The sequence below is a fragment of the Neopelma chrysocephalum genome, unplaced genomic scaffold (genome assembly GCF_003984885.1).
Source record: "Neopelma chrysocephalum unplaced genomic scaffold, ASM398488v2 Primary Assembly neopelma1_22b, whole genome shotgun sequence".
Taxonomy (NCBI): Eukaryota; Metazoa; Chordata; class Aves; order Passeriformes; family Pipridae; genus Neopelma; species Neopelma chrysocephalum.
Genome location: NW_020897690.1, coordinates 10,489,485 through 10,506,184, shown reverse-complemented (window position 1 = coordinate 10,506,184; position 16,700 = coordinate 10,489,485). Strand labels below are relative to the sequence as shown.

Genomic DNA, 16,700 nt, shown 5'->3' with positions numbered 1-16,700 from the left:
AGAAGTCTTTTGAGAGGGTTTTTGCAAAAAAATACAGGCACAAGTGTGATAAACTCTAGGCTCATTTTAATTTCATTATTTTAGTTGGAAAATATTTCTGAATGGCAAGAAAAAGCTCCTGAATAGCTTTAATATATAAACTGGACAAACAAAACACTAGAAGGTATGTCTGGAAGGGGGAAAAAATGCAAAAAATAGTACTACCCAAGACAGAAATCTGAACCACTCATGCCAAAGGTAGAAAAGAGGAAGCATGTACCCAATGTGAAAAGGTCACTGCCCACACAACTGTGAGTTTCCAGATGAAAGACAGCACAAGTTCTGCAGCTTCTGCATCATCAAATAGCTATTAGGTTTCTGGAAACATCTCAAATGAATTCAAGCAGCTCTGTTGTGTTTCTCGAGTAAAAAAAAAATTGAAATTATGAATGCTGGCTGGAACAGTCAACCAGAAGGAAAACAAACAAAGTTAGTCCATTGTTAATACGCAGAATGCTTTGTGTTCTCAGGCATAGCTAGAGGGTGTCTGTGGGCCCCAAGGTTCATATCTGTGCCAGTCAAAGCTCCTAGGAAGCTAAGAGCATAAATCTCACTGGTGCCATCAATGCAGGCATCTGGTAAGGGCCTCAGAAGGCTTGCATGGACAAGGTGCTGTTTGTCAGGTTTCACAAGAAAGTGTTAAAGCGTGTGCTGACCCCTTTCCCACCCAAACCAGGCAGAAATGGAAACACTGCCATTGCTTTCATTTTTAAATACCCAACAGCATGAAAAAAAGAGTGTTTCTCTCAGATGGGAAAGATCCAAATCCAGTTTATTCCACAGCCTCAATATCAGCTGAAAGTATTTCAGCACTATTTATGTACTTGGAACAGGACCTTCCCCTTCTTGGGTGAGTGCCATGATTATCTAACAAGAAAGTCACATACACTCACTAATTCAGTCGTTTTACAGGGGCACAGCTTCTACAGAAAAGACTGGAATTGTTGGACTGTTCAACTAGGTCACACAAAGTGGATGTTTAAAGGACAGCATTGAAAGGAGGGATTTGAACAGAGATCTCTTGTATCCTCCGTAACTGCTGTAGCCACCAATTGTGCAAGGCATTTGTCCCTCCACTGTATTTTTGGAAGAAAGACCTGGTTTAGATGTCTGCACAAAGGAAATGCTCACATTTCTTTTCCCAGCTATCAGGTCAGGATAGTTGTAACTGAAGTGATGAACAGAAGATCAGTTGAAGGCAGATACTGAAAAACTGCTTCACACCTGAAATTTCCAACTCTTGGCCTGAGCAATACTTTCTAGGGATTCAAGTACACATCACCCTTCCTGGCACTGCAGTGTATTTGATAAGTTCATTGGTTCTATGAAGGAATGCAGGAATGTTGATTAAAGCAGTGTCTGCATCAATGCATGTGTCCTGTCACTCTACAGACTGGCATGTATCTTAAGACAGTAACTGAAATGAAAGAGAAGTGTCAAATTCATTTGATGCTACCTAACAAAAGGGAATTTCTTTAACATTATATACTCACATTAAGGTTTCTTATGGCAACAACATGATTCCTACAGGCTGAATGTCTGATTTTCTAGTGCAAGCTTTCTGAATTATAAGAAAAAAAATTGGAAAATATTGAAATATTTGAAAATATTTGAATATGACTTCTCATTAGAGCTATTTCTAGCTCAGTGTTTTAAAGACGATAAGATGCAGAGAATCTAATTGTAGTGGTATGAAATAAGCAAAATCTGTCTCTCCTCAAATTGAAATTATTGGCAGGTGGCCTCGCAAAAGCTAATGGTAGTGTTCTTTTTAATCAGTATTTGCAACTCTGAAGCAAATTTTAAAATCAAATTCGGTGGTAGAGGAATAACAATCATGTTAGCAAATGAGAATATTGTTTGGTTTGTTGTTATTTGGGTTTGGTTGTTTTTGCATGGTCACTTCTGGCCTTTTCCACAATCTATTTTCCAAATACAGACCTTTTTCCACATCTGCTTTTAAGTCATGACAGCAGCAGCAGCTTATTTCTTCCAGGGCAGGAGAAAAGGTAGCACACCAATTACCATTTGTGACTGACTGCACTCACCTGCCAGAGAAGAGCTGACCATGAGCAGCTGGCAGCTGTAGCTGTGGTAGCTGCGCCTGCAGAGCTGCTACTTGGAACTCCATTTCAAACATTCATGCACCTACAGGCACATACATCCTGGCCCTGCAAGGCACTTACCAGTTTCACAACCACTGAGCTGGGGAACCTCAACTACTTTTTGGTAGCATGAAATTCCACAGTTCTTAAGTTTGGGCAACACTCTCCATTATTATTATCAATCAACAAGGATTACAAATGTTAAGCACCTTCCCCCTTAATTCTGATTCTTCAGTTTTCTGGAAGTCTTGGAGATCAGAGAATTAAAATAGTCTTCTCAATTCCAATTAAAATTTCATTTTTAATAGTGGCTATGGACAAAGCTAGTTATTAGGACTACTTTAATCTTTATTGTTTAAAAACAGAATTCAAGAAAGTTAAGAAATGAGAGAAATTAAGGAAGTACACATTTTTAAAACAATTATTTTCTCTGATTAATAATCAATCTAGCTCAATAGCTCACCAGAAATACATAAAAGTGTTTTCTAAAGCTGAAGATATATTTCGATTATAAAGTAATTATGCCTATGTTTTTCTAAGACACGGGAGATTATTTGCCTTGATAAATTAGCTTGACTACTGAGTAAGGTTAGGATATATCCCTCTTCTGCCTTATAGCCATGCTACTTCCGTTGCTAAAAAGCTGGATGATTTCTTGCCTTCCTGACATAACAGCACACATACATCAGTGGTCACAAAGGGCAAAGTCACTACTCCCACCATCTTCACAAAGCTCTCTAAAAGCTTTGTTCCACATGCTGAAGAAATGTACAGTACACAGCAGTAAGCTGGGTAAAACTTGGATACAACATTATTTGTAGATCTCTGGGATTCCTCCAAGGAAAAGAGCACCAACCCCTAAACAAGAAGCAACCAAGAGGGACGAAAGCTGTCACTTCCCCAGCAATGCGTACACGCGCTGGCCGGTCTATCGTCTTTACTCTTTCAACAAGTTGTGCAAGGACAATGAATAGAATGATGAGTGATCTGGTGTTTATTCCTGCCATCTCTTCCTAATAATAACAATGGACTGCACTGCTTTGGATTTCAATGTACAAGCTCCATGCTCTGTAACTAAACTCCCTGCCTTTAGCTTGTTACCACAAGATACCCCTAAAGATGAGGGCAACTGAACTAAAGCAGCTGAACTGTTTTAATGCTCAGTTCATTTCCTGTTCACCCGCAGCTGAAACCATGATTTGCAGGTTCACGTACAAGATGAAAGTAAAATTACAGAAAAATGTACAAAAAAAGAGATGTCAGTTATAAACTCAGAGATTAACATTTTTATACTGTCAAAATATGTATGTCCGTGATGCTCAGTGTAACCTGACATTAATCCCATCCTGTTTCTCTGATGTTAAGCCAAAGGCAGAGTGGTTCTAAAGTTCAGTGTTAACAAACTAGGATGCTTTGGTGAGTGGGGTCAGTGAAAATCAAATATAAATATAACAGTTAGAAACTGAGCTTAGCTCTTGTCAGAAGGAAAGTGGAGGTCTGTCTTTCATTTTGTTTTGAAAAAGACTGTCCATCTCTTAAGACTGTAGCACTCTCTCAGCTCAAAGTTCTCTTTACAGTGATAAATGGATCTAGAGATCTTTCACTGCAGCGTGACAGGCACCTTAGACATCAATATCCAAGTGTTTCATGCTATAAAAGGAAATTGTATTTCAGTTTTTGTCCAACTAAGTTTTCTCCAACTTGTCCAAACATTCATTATTTATTTTGATATTCTCTGAATGCTTATTCTGTATTTCAGTACTCTCTGAATATTGCTATTTTAATGACAGTATTAATTCATGTAAGACTGCAGTGTTTCATCAAACATTTTAGCAGCAACAGCTACTTACATTTAGGGTTATTAAATCAACCAAAACCCAATGGCTGTAATCCAGCACATGTGAGCAGGAATAAATGGATGCAATAAACTGCTAAGGACCATTGCTTGAATTTTGACAGCTTTATAAATATAAAGAGCTGAACCCAAGCATCATAGAAATCGGGAGTAATAAAAAAGCATCTCTATCACTATACGGAAAGGGCTCCCACCATATCAAATTGTTCCTCCAAAACAGGCAAATCAAATATCTAACTTTAGATTTAATCTTTATTGCTTGGTTCATAAACATCGCTGAGACAAGTAATGAGAATGCCCTCATAAGAGTAAAGCTTGTTTTCTCCCTTTAAAATCTAGCTTTGAAACTAGAATCTTAAAGGAAAATGTTAAACTGCTCCTTCACAACTTTACTTTTTGATATAAATCAAGCCACGCATCTTTATTTTTTCCAAGTGCTCAGCAAATTTGAAATGTTTGAAGATTTGCTTCATTAAAAAAATAAAAGAGGCACTTACCAATGCTTAAGGTAGGTCTGCTTTTCATGTCCCAGTCTTGTCAAGTTTGTTGGTTCTTCATTTTACTTAATCTGTGTTTATCAGAACAGAAATTAACTTTAGATGCTCTCTGTGCCTAAGATAATATTTGAAGAAAATGTCCAGTATTTACAGCTAGAGAAATTTTTTTACCTCCTCAGTGTCCAGTGCAGTACCTTCCTCTCTGGCATTTTGTCACCCTTTCATTTAGTTATGCAGATATGTAACTACTGTATTCTTATCCCTCTGGTTCAAGAAATGTGAGGTATGCTACATGATGACTGCACTAAGCAAAACAGGATACTATACAGAAAAATATTCAGCACTGCCTATGGCACATCACAGAGTATATATACACTGTGGAGAAGCTGTAGCTCAGCATTTCTGAGCTTGTCCTGATATACACAGAGAAACTGTAACAGATCCTGAAAAAAAATGTACATATTTTATTGGGACCTGGGGCAATGGACAGAAGAGCACTTAAAAATTTTAAAAAAACATAAATGTATAATATTTTCCTTTCCCTAACCCCCCAGTCTGGAAAAACTCCATAGACTATTCAAATCCTTTACTTCTATACACAATAAGCCAAGTCTCAAAATTACCAAATATAGCTAATGCTTCCAAAACCTCAGAGATTCTTTATAGACTTATTAATCCCACTAAAATACTTCTGGTAAGAAACCAATAATTTTAATAGGAAAGGTGCATTCAATATTGTAAAAGATTTGCAATGTACAGTTTTTACAACATGTAATACACCACTTAGATCTACAAAGTTTTTTTTTCTTAAAACACTTGGCTCTTTACCATCTCACAATCCTCTTTAAATAAATAATTAACAAAAGTGTCTCACTTCTAATAATGGAAGTAACATTACAGATAAAAAGAGTATCAACCATGTTGCAGAAATGCTACAACAAAGCCCCTTTCACCCGCCAGTCTTGAGACAGCAAATCCTGCAGTTCTTCTTCATCTTCACTACCAATATCCTCATCCTCTTTCTGTTGTGTTGCTTTTAATCTCATGGCTTCCTTTAGCTTCTCCTTCATCTCGTCCTGGCGGTTACGCAAAATCTCGACACGGCGATAACATTCACTGTTGAAAAGTAAACCACCTATTAACACTTGTGGCCTTTTCACATTCATTTGATCATCTACAGTGCTGGATTTTGCTTCTCCAGCTTTGGATAAAGAAGCTTTACAGCTTTTAATCCATTAAAAAAATAAGCTTTCAGGATGCTACTGCACCTTCTCTGTGTTAATGAGGTGGAAAGAGACCAGAGGAGAGGAGCGGTGTGGTCAATCTCTAGCAATGAGATCAAATCCAAACATTTAACAACTGCAGTACCACCACAAATCATTTTTTAAAGAGCACAGAAGCAATATTTACTTCCATACAAGAAGATACACGATTCTTTCCTCAACTTATGGTTTTCATATGTGGTAGAAAGGTGAGACATCAATTGGTTATCATGAATTTTGATAACTTAGAAGTGGCATCTCTGAGAATAAAAAAGCAGCACAAGTGTTCAGATTCTTTATCTGCTTCCTATGTGCTATAGCAGAACATTTTAAGTAAACATAATCCAAAAGTTTCAGTTTTCCATTTACTTAAAAAGTTCTGTCCTTGAAATATGTTCTGTAACAATTATTCTAGCCATTTTAAACACTATATTTTGTTGAAAATGCCAACTAGTACCTGCCTGATTTAAATACATCTCTGCTAAGAAAAGACACCAGGGAAAGATTACAATCAGATCCTGTTTCCCCTTGTATATCTTAAATACAAATTACTTACAGGGAGTCATAGCTGAAACTTTGAGGGCTAAGGAAAACATTAATGTCTCTGGAATTAATTTCATTTTCAGTTTAATTTGAAATAGCCTGCATTTAAATACAGTCAGAAGACAAAGCTACAAAAACTCTAAAAATCTATTTGTAACTTCTATTTTGGGGAAAAATAATTTCAGTAACAAACTTGAAATTCTCTACAAATTTCTGAATTTGGTTCTGTGTACTATAGCATCCTTAGCTACTGAGAAAAGTGAATCCTCAGGGAGGCAGATTTAGCTCTCCCCAGCCCTCTGCAGAATTAGATGAACGCTGTTAAAAGACATTCCTGTAATACCAAAGCTCAGTTTGAACCCAATGCTATTGTTATTATACACTGATGTGTAGTGTGTAAATCTGCCCAGATGTCTTAAGTGTTGCTTTAAGTTTTTGTGTCTTCTTTTTGTTGCAAGGCTCATTAAAATCAGAATTCATCTTTTCAGTCGCTACTACTGCCATTATCACTATTAATCAATGTGTTAAGCTACATGGTAATGGTAACGAACTGTTCCACAAAGCTGTATTTCAGGTTGAGTTTAAACTAATGCTTATCCAACTGCCACATCTACCATTTCAGCAAAACAAAATAAACCACTTCATTTAATGTAGTACATCGTTCAACATAAACTTTAAGTAAACTTTTACTAGAAACAAGCAGAGCTGGTCACAGAATAGAACATTTTCAGTACAGCAAATGCTTTTTAAAAACGTGCACAGAAATACCAGAGAAATACAAATTAAGACATTTGACAAGGGAAGGGGGGACAGTTTGTTCCAAGAATTTGCCTTCTGTACTTTCAGTGATTCATGTGTGCTTTTTCTTTGGAGAAAGTTACATAACTTTGCACCAGAACTCATGTCTTTATTACGTATAATTCTGCAGTTTGAGGGAGTCTGTCCTTCAAATATTCAGGTGATTAATGAAAGGTAGTATCACAGAATAAAAATGTTTTTATTACTCTAGTCAAGTAGCAATCCATTACTGCTGGAGAACAGAGAGTTTAAGGAAAAATTGATCTACTTACATCTGCTCATCAATTTCTCCAATCTGGCGATCTAGTCGTCCCTCCTCATCATCTTCTGCCACTATTGCTTCTGAAATCTAAACCAGAAAAGCACCAAGAAAATTCACCTTCATCCTGAATTCCACTTCCGTTCCTTTATGATGTCTGTCTTTCCCTCCTCCCTCCTACCTCAAGTTAGTGTCAGTCTCCTATATGTATATTCCCACTTTCACAAGGGCAAATACAGAAAAAAAAATGGTATGGTTTAATTTGAAATGGAAATGTTTTTTCTTAAAAGCAAAAGTAGATTGGCTGCTTTGGGGTTGATCTTTTGAATTTTTCAATACACTGCAATTTGAAACTGAGCATAAACAAACTACACACATCCAAAGTCTGAGTTTGAAACAGGAGCTATATCCCAGTGCTTGGGACTTAATTACACACACTTATTGAACATATCGCTTAAATATTCCCGCTAGATCCCGAAGTGTTTCTAACCTGTTATTTTTTTCAGCATATACTTTCTCAAATCTGAATGTCTGGGAGATGCTATGCAATCAATGGTCCACGCATAACTGAGAAGATTCCTCCTAAGCTGAAGAATATCTGAATGGCTTATGCTAGCAAAATGTATCCACCACCGCTTTTGTATGAACATTCGCTCTGTTTATAGTGCTGACAGCTTTAAAATGAGCAATGATAAATTTTTCTGCATCACTTTTCTTAGCAGTTGACAGATGAGTAATTATTTACAATTAAAATAATGAAAAAAAAGCAAATATTCTAGGGGAAGACTGAGAACACCAGGTATTCTTTAGTACAGTTTTATCTTGTACAAAAGGGCAGATAAAAACCTGCTGCAGGGAGACTTTCCATGCAATGCTAAACAGTAAAAAATGGAAGTACAGAAAAACTGTGGCCAATTAATGTGTCTCACACACAAACTCCTTTGTCACTTCTCCAAACGTTGGGGTTCCTTTCCAGTACATTTAAATTAACCATGAAACCCAGGTTACCTACACTTTATAGATACATTTTGAAAAAGGCAGACAAATGGGTGTGTTTTGTTCTGTGTTTTTAAAGGTTAAATATACATATATCTCTAGATCTAAAGAAGAGTCCACAATCATGTCCTGTTTGGATACAGGACACTGATCTGAGGTATATGTTATCTAAATAGTATTTAAATAAAATACAATTTAACAAATGTAACTAGATACACACTGATGACTGGATCCTGATCAAAAGTTTTTCAACTTAATTTCCTTTAAGTGGAAAATAGAAGGAACCCTTTGCTCATTTATACAGTGCATTTAACCACACATTGCATTGAAACAAACAGCTGACAAATGCAGATGTCAGTCATTCTGCAAAGCTGCATGAAACTGTTGTTTTCTTTATTGTGTATAGTATTTAGAATCAATAAAAATAGATTCCATTACTTACTGTGTTGACCTGTCGCATTGCCTTTTGAAATTCATCCCATTCTTTGTCCATCTGATCCTTTGGAGCATCAACTTTTCTCACCTAAAGAACATGAAAATTTGTAAGTTAGCAATTTATGTCTAGTGACTCCTTGGGGCACTGTAAAAAATCAGGAGAAATAGGAAAAATTATGCTATCAGAAAAGTCTGGTCAATGTACTTCAGTTTAAGTAATGCATATGAGTAAGAGAGTGCACCTGCACAATGGTTTTGGAGGAAAAATCTGACTCCTGGTTTAAAACATCAGTGACTGCAGCATTAAAGAATAATTAAGAATGGCTGGTGTGGAACATCTGGAGTAACAAAAGTGACTAAGTCTGTTAATTTGATGGACTGGAATTTCACTGTGTCAGGTGATAACTTTAAATTCTTCTGTAAACTGCCTGTTCAGTTGCATACAGTAGCCATTTCACAAGCCAAAAAGCAGTAAATTATTTGTCTTTGGCATAACATAGAACATCAGCTTTTTCAGTCACTATTGTTGTTAGATAGTCTGACTGTATTTCAAATCTAGTCTAATTTTGTTGGCTAACAGAAGAAAATGTACAGCTACAAACCAATTTTAATGGCACGTAAAGCTTTTTATTCTGTGGTAGATGGCATTAGTTACTAAGACATGAAGTCTGAAAAAGCAGTAGCTGTAAGAACGTGTTTAAGATCTACAGCTAAGGTAATCAAAACCAGATTGTGCTTTTAATGCAAATAAATAAACAAGATAATCTACCAGTGTAATCAAAACTTTCACAAGATGTGGCATATAACACGTTAGATGACAGATTATGCCTGACTCAGGACTGGGTAGAAATTATATAGCTTGGAGAACTAAGCAGTTTGAACACAGTAATTCATGACACCATCTTTTTGCATTAGTTTTATTTTTCTTTTATTTGTTCTGCTCTTTTGGTGACACATCAGTCATCACCACAGTAAAGAAAACAGTTTGGTACGTTTTGTTCCTGAGTAATTATACAAAATCTAGTAGTATGAATTAAGTTTATAGAATGAATTAGAAGCTTCCAAGCAAACTCATACTGGGAAGTAATAGTCATCATTTCATTTTTCTGTTCTGTGATTATTTCTATCATATGTGTATGTACTGTGTTATTATGCATTGTGGTTGTCTTTTGTAATTCATAATTATTTGTATTTCTTACAATAAATTTAAACACTAAAGTTATTTTTTTCTTGAAATATTTATCTAATCCAGAATTTATACACTTTACAAATACCCAATGTAAATAACAAACATTTTTGATGCCCACGATCTCGCTTCCAAATGCTCAGTTAATTTTTAAAATAATTATTTTATGTTATGATTCCAAAACAGGACCACTGCAGCCATCTCAATTTAAGTGATGTCACAAACATTTTCCTTCGTCTGAGTATTAGCTATACTCAGAAAGGGCTCATTAAAAGGAAGAGTATCTGCACCAGTTCCAGGAAGAGCTTGCTGGAACAAGTAACTGCTTGTAAATTTTATCAGTTGAGGCAATAACCAGAACAAAGATCACTAACTAGTGTCCTCACAGATATAAGCAGATTCTCCTCTGCCTGCTAGGTATTCCCAGCTTTGTACAAGCTTCCCAACTCATGGTGAAACTAACTATTTGAAAAATTTAACACTTCAATTAGTCACATGCAAAGAAAACAAACAGAAAACCAAAAACACCCCCCCAAAAAAAAACCAACAAAAAACCAAACAAACAAAACCAAGAAAACCAAGCAACCAAAGCAAGCAAAAAAAAAAGTCGCTTTTTCAGCTATGTGTTTCAGTATTCAGAACATCATTATTCAAAAACTATTCACATATGGCAACATGCAGGCATGAGTGGTGCCAAAAGAACCTTGTCAGAGTACATAAGACACCTAAGCTTGTTAGCTGAGACAATGGGACTAAATATAAAGAAGCATTATTGGGAAGGTCTCCAAATTAGAAGTCATGGTCGGACCTCACAATGCAATTTAAATACAACAGTAGCCTTCCACAGTGTGAACAGAGAAACATACTCATGGAAAATAAAAAAGACTTGAGCCTATAGCACTATTTTAATAAAGAAAGCAAGAAAGTCATCAAATCTGTGGCAAATTTTACAAAACAAAACAAAACAAAAAGGTTGGTGTTTGAAATATCAGTGTTTGTTTTGGTCATTGGCACTATGCAAGTTAAAGGAAGTGTGAGGGTGGAACAGGCTTCCTGGAGAGGGTGTCGATGCCCCAAGCCTGCCAGTGCTCAAGAGGCATTTGGACAATGCCCTCAATAACATGCTGTAACTTTTGGTCAGCCCTGAAGTCGTCAGGCATTTGGACTAGATGGCTGCTGTAGGTCCCTTCCAGCTGAAATAGTCTATTGTATTCTAAATAGTTCAGTCATCTTCTTTTATTCTGATTTATAACTGATTATCTGGAGAAGCATCTACTCAGAAAATGATTACAACTGGCAGAAATAAATCCTGCAGCATAAAAAGAGTAGATCACTTACTTTTGCGTCCACTTCAGGATCGTCAAAGAAACCTTCTGGCAAAGCTTCAGCAGTGTTTTCTTTCCTGAAATATTTGATTACTATAAGCCCAGGTTAACAGTTTACAACCTGATTTATTGTAGAGTTAAAAAGTCAAGAATAAAATCCATAATCTTTTATAAAAGTACCTAGAAATGGACCACATTTTTTAAGACCTGAATTTTACCTATAATCATCAAAACTTCCTTCTTCAGCTTGGTCTTGCCTCACTTACAAGGAAATGCACAAAAGGGTTTAAATCTCACTGTGAAAACAAGCGCTACAGTTTATGCTTCTTAGCTCTTCTTTCCACTGTGTTGAGCACCCAAACATTTTAACAGCACAGTCACTACTTCTGAAAGACTAAAACCACTGTCTAAAAGTGCTCAAGTGAGCTGAACCATTACTACAGAACAAGCAGTTTCTACAGAACAAGCAGTTACAAGCAGTAGCTGACATTAAGCTTCCACAAAATTTGCAAACAGAGATGTCTAACAGATATTGTATGGCATTCCTCCGTCTTATTCTGTCCCTAAGGTGCAAAATACCTGTCTGAAATAATGCCAGAGGGTGGCATATCTACAAACTATTCTGAATGCAGCTTAACAATATGACAGATTTCTAAGTGATCATGGACTGTACTTCCTGTAAGAATAATGTTTATTTACAACTCCTAAAACTATCAATATTTGATTTGACTGCTTACCTTTCCACTATCTTCTCTTGTACTTCTGCTTTCTGTATGGATCCTGAATGGGAAACTACAGGAGCAGCAGGAGTTTTGCTGTCAAAGAAGTCTATAGGGAAGGACAGAAGTCTATGACAAAAATAAGAGCTATTCAAGCAGTTTCTAAAATTCTGACTAGACAGGAATGTCAATTAATACCTTACTGAATCAAGGGAAGAACACCCAGGCATTATTTCACTTGACAGCCTCAAATGATTAGAACATAAAATCAATAATCATGCTGACAAACCAAGACATAATAACAAACTAGCAAAGAATCTCCTTCTTCTAATTCCAGTATTACCCACCCTAACCAGCTAATGGCAATAATTAGAAAATAAATGAAAAATCCTTCATCATCAGTTAAAATACAGCTTGTCCTTACTGAATCACTTACTATTTCAGTCAGCATTACCTGCAGGCAGAGAATTAGCTATTGCTTCTTGAGTTGGAGGTGGAATTTCAGTTTTATGCATAATGGAAGATTTGCTTGATTGTTCTTGTTCCTCCTCTTCATCATCATCGTCATCGTCATAATTTCCTGACAATAAACTGGGACCTGGACCCTTGGAAAGCTGTACCTTTGCACTGTCTTGCTCCGCTTCATCAAAAAAATCAGATGGTAGCCTAGTAAAGAGCCCACAACAGAACTATTTCAAACTTCACAAGAGTCAGTTCCAGTCTAGCACTTGAAGCCTGGTCACTCTGCAAGCTGTTAGATATTGCACAATACCCTGAACTGCACAGCTGCCAACGTAGACACTGTCTGAAGGCAGCACACACTTGTGGCTCTCATTTAAGTTCCCCAGAAATGCTCCGGTTGATTCTAAACACCTGAACTTCAGGTTTCAGAAATTGTAAATTTCAGTTCCATTTCTCTAGCTTAATATCCAATATCAAAAACATCAACAAAAATAGCCCATAACAAAATGTATTTTGAGGAATGATGGCTTAAGTAATTCTGTCTCCACATACAAAGTAATGTGTATCACTATACCTGCTGTGAACATAAATATAAAATTAACAGTGGTCATACTAATGTCACATAAACCTTGATAACTACATGTAACACAACTACTTATTTTGGGTACCTACTGCTGCCCATAACTGCAGCTTAGAAAAGCCACACAGGCTCAGCAGTAAGAAAACCCAGATTTGCTTAGAATAGCTACAGGCCTCCAAGCCAAACAATTTTCCATGTTATATTTTAAACTAATCACACAGATGAGTTCAGAAATCATCAAACCTCTCAAGTGTTAATTTTGCACACAAACTCAAAACCTCTACAAGGTAACTGTACATAATATCTATGCAAGACAGTAATAATAATAATTCAGCCTGTGAAGTCTACAATAGACCCTCAGGTCTCATGTGACATCTACCAATCCTGCAAAGATATCCCAATATATCAGAAATTTTTAGTGGCAGTAAAGGTGCTTAACCCACTCCCTTGGAGTCAAATACAGTCCTTTATTTGTTAGAGTTCAACTGCAGGATATGCACTTACATGAATTTTAAGTGACAAAAACCATCTTAACGAAGATCTACTGATGACATTTGTTAGCTGGTTTTGTAAATATCATTTAATTATACATTCAAAATTTGTCTTAATTTCAGACTATCACCTCTTCTGCACTACGCTAGCATTAAAGATTAGAGTGCATGCCATAATCCAGTTACATTCATTCTTGCAAACTGTATAATACCACCACATGTTAATCCCTAAAAGTCTGATAGTGACAGTAAAAGAATTCCTGTTTTCCCAGAGACTCTAAGAGTAGATAGGATTTTCTCATCTGCACTGAGGAAGATGCTGCCATGTTCAGGAATATACAACCCTGTTAGAAAATGAGCAGAAGCAGGGATCTGCTGACACTCTGAACCTTTACCCTTGGCTAGGAAAGAATGACAAGGAAGAACTGGGCAAGAATGCAGCTGTTGGCAGTTACAAAGAAATCATATGTAATAAGATCTACTTACCCAGCTGTAGACGTATGTGGCTTTTCATCTGTACCTGTACAACAGTCAAGAGTCACTCCTTAAAATTCATGCTTTTACAAGAAACAACCCTCAGACTCCTACTACAGCGGCAAGTTCACAAATGCACACTTTGGTGTATTTCAAGGGTTTACATGTCTACACCAAGAGAGAAAAAATTATCTTTCCTTTAGCAAGAACTTTGAGGCATCGTTTGAGGTAAAACAGTGGCTTGATCCCACTGAAAAGGAGTAACACCACTTCTGGGCAAGTGCTTCTACTGCTTAGCTTACACTGCTACTGGTTCTGTTTGGGCCAAGCCCACAGTTCCATGATGTACCAAACACCTAGAAGAAAACTACCAAAGGCATTGTTTTCTCCTGACAGTGAACTCACAGAGAAGGACAGATTTCTTCCTTTTCTAGCTGCAATGGGCTGACATTAACTCAACAGTCTTGTGTATTCACACTCACTTCCAAAGGACAAATGACAAACCAAAAACATTCAGGATGTAAAATGGCTAGATTCTGGCATACTTGATAAGTATTTTTCTCTCCTCACCTTTTACTCTTTTTAGCTCTGTATCTTCTGTGTCAACAGTTTTTCTCTTGACAGGATGAGACAATGTTCCAGCAGCTGAACCAGTCGCAGTCTGCTTTGTACCTTTTAATTCTGCAACTCTCTGTAAAGAAGTAAAAATTCAGGACACTTTCCTAGCAGTAACTTCTGGATTGCATCTTAAAATACAGTGCTTTTAGAACAGATTATAAAAGTGACCTAATATCTTTCTAGAACTGGATCACTGAAACAGACATCATGGATACCCAAACAAAGACTGTCAGTCTCTGGAATGATGTGACATGGGGACAGGCACCTGCACAAGGGAAGCTGTATGAGTAAGAAAGGAAAGATCAGTGATGCTGACAGCAGTAAGGCACTGGAGGAGAAAGCAGGAAGGCTGGACTCATTCTAAGGTCCTGGGATATTAAGTGTTTTAAAATTAAAACACAGCACTAGCGTTAAAGACGTCAGTGTGCCTTGCCATGGTCATCTAGTCTGAATGCAGGCAATGAACTAGGAACCCTTCAGTTCTTTTGATCTTTTCCTCGGTACTTGTAAAACTAAGCATGATCTCTCAGTTTCTGCTAAGAAGCAGCAGCAGAACTTAGAAGGATTAAAACCCCTTCCCCAGATTTAAGGTTGCATCCAAATTACAAGCTCCTTGAATCAATTTATAAATTCTTCATCTTTACTGTTAAATTACAAAGAAAAAAAAAGGGCATATTTTCTTAACCTTAACGTATTTTCCTAAGCTGTCACTTGCCAGCACACAGGTACCAGAGCAACCCCCGGAGGGGTTTTACAGTCCGAGCTTCTGACAAGGACAGCCAAAAGCTGTGGCTTAGGTGGGAACCGCTTCACTTTACGGGCGGGCCTCTTGAAAGACACAGGACCCCCCCTTTTAAGCGCTGGCCTTTCAATCCCTGCACAGCTTTTAAGAAAACAAAAAGCGGACGAACCAACCAAGCTTGTTTTCACACTCCTCCCGCACCCAAGAGGGTGCTGCGCTGCTCCCATAACCGCGAACCCTCGGGAGCAGCGAGCCCCCGGCCTCCGTTCCGGCGGGGGGACCTTTCCCCAATAATCCCTCCCCCTTCTCACGTGCTGCCCCGGTACTCCCGAATGGCAAAGTCCCAGGCAACGCCGAGCCGAGACCCGCATCCCCCGCATCCCCGGGACCAGCGGGACACCAGCACCACCGCTCCCCCGCAAACCCCGCTCACCTCCCGATGCTGCTTGCCCAGGACGTGGGTCTGCCACAGCAGCTCGCCCTTCACGGGCGCGTTGCACAGGGAGCAGCTCAGGTGACCCAGGCTGTTGTACGTGGCGGCCACGTTAAGGGAAGAAGCAACGTGCGGGGCGCGGACCCCCGCTCCCCCTATACCTTCTTTCTTTCTTTCTTTCCTCCCTCCCTCCCTCCCTCCCTCCCTCCCTCCCACAGCCCCCGAGCCGAGCGCTAGGGAGCCCGGCACCGAGGATATTTGGCGAAGGGCGAGTCGATCCGCTTCTTCCCCGCGTTCTGGCGCTGCTTCTCCCGCATGAGGCGCCGCAGCTCCTCCTGCCGCACCTGCTTCCGCCCCGCGCCGGCCCCGGCCGCCGCCATCTTCCCTCGCCCGGCGCGCGGGGCCGGGCGGCGGCAGCGGCGCTCGCCGTGACGCGCCCGGGAGGCGCCGGCGGAGGAGGAGGAGGAGGAGGAGGATTGGATTCTCCGCCCTCGTCAGGCTGTTCGTCCGTTCGGCCTTTGGAGCGCCGTTAGCACTCGATAGACCCAGCAATGGAGCTGTGGGACGCGTCTCTGAATAAATTCCCTAAAACATGTCCCCTCGCCTCCTCCCCCAACCCCCCAGTAAGTAAAAAATAATAAACGGTTCGTCCTGTACATCCAGATCCAGAAACCACAGAATGAGTCCGGTGGGAAGGGTGAGTCATCTGGTCCAACCTCCTTGTTTAAGTAGGGCCATCCTAGAGCACATTGCACAGCATTGTGTCCAGACGGTTCTTGAGATCTCCAGTGAGGGAGACTCAGCCTCTCTGGGCAACCTGTGCCAGACCCTCGGTGCACAACATAGCTGTGAAAGGAAAAAGAAAAAAAAAGAGAAAAAAA

At 38.8% G+C, this 16,700-nt stretch overlaps 2 protein-coding genes across 7 annotated transcripts in view; one reads left to right on the top strand and one right to left on the bottom strand.

Moving 5' to 3' along the window:
• LOC113965893 (poly(rC)-binding protein 3-like) overlaps positions 1-10,011 on the top strand; it is a 396,197-nt gene extending 386,186 nt beyond the window's left edge. For all 3 annotated transcript variants that reach the window (XM_027680049.1, XM_027680041.1, XM_027679995.1), the window contains one exon: positions 7,865-10,011. In XM_027680049.1, coding sequence (XP_027535850.1) covers positions 7,865-7,929 — 65 coding nt within the window. In that variant the 3' untranslated portion in view covers positions 7,930-10,011. The remainder of the gene's footprint in view (positions 1-7,864) is intronic.
• Positions 786-16,222, bottom strand: ZNF830 (zinc finger protein 830). 4 transcript variants are annotated; one of them, XR_003533684.1, is made up of 12 exons: positions 16,078-16,222; positions 15,820-15,919; positions 14,597-14,717; positions 14,039-14,072; positions 12,474-12,685; positions 12,038-12,128; positions 11,314-11,377; positions 8,797-8,877; positions 7,372-7,448; positions 4,668-5,612; positions 4,497-4,567; positions 786-2,902 (listed from the first exon to the last, which is right to left on the bottom strand). XR_003533684.1 is itself a non-coding variant. In XM_027680064.1 (10 exons), the coding sequence occupies exons 1-10, from the start codon at positions 16,197-16,199 to the stop codon at positions 5,429-5,431; spliced, it is 1,086 nt and encodes a 361-aa protein (XP_027535865.1). In that variant the 5' UTR covers positions 16,200-16,222; the 3' UTR covers positions 786-5,428. The 4 variants fall into 4 exon arrangements, 1 of the variants encoding a protein (XP_027535865.1); XR_003533682.1 differs by having other exon boundaries at positions 786-1,456; positions 2,088-5,612; XR_003533683.1 differs by having other exon boundaries at positions 786-4,567.
• Between the last annotated feature and the right edge of the window lie 478 nt (positions 16,223-16,700).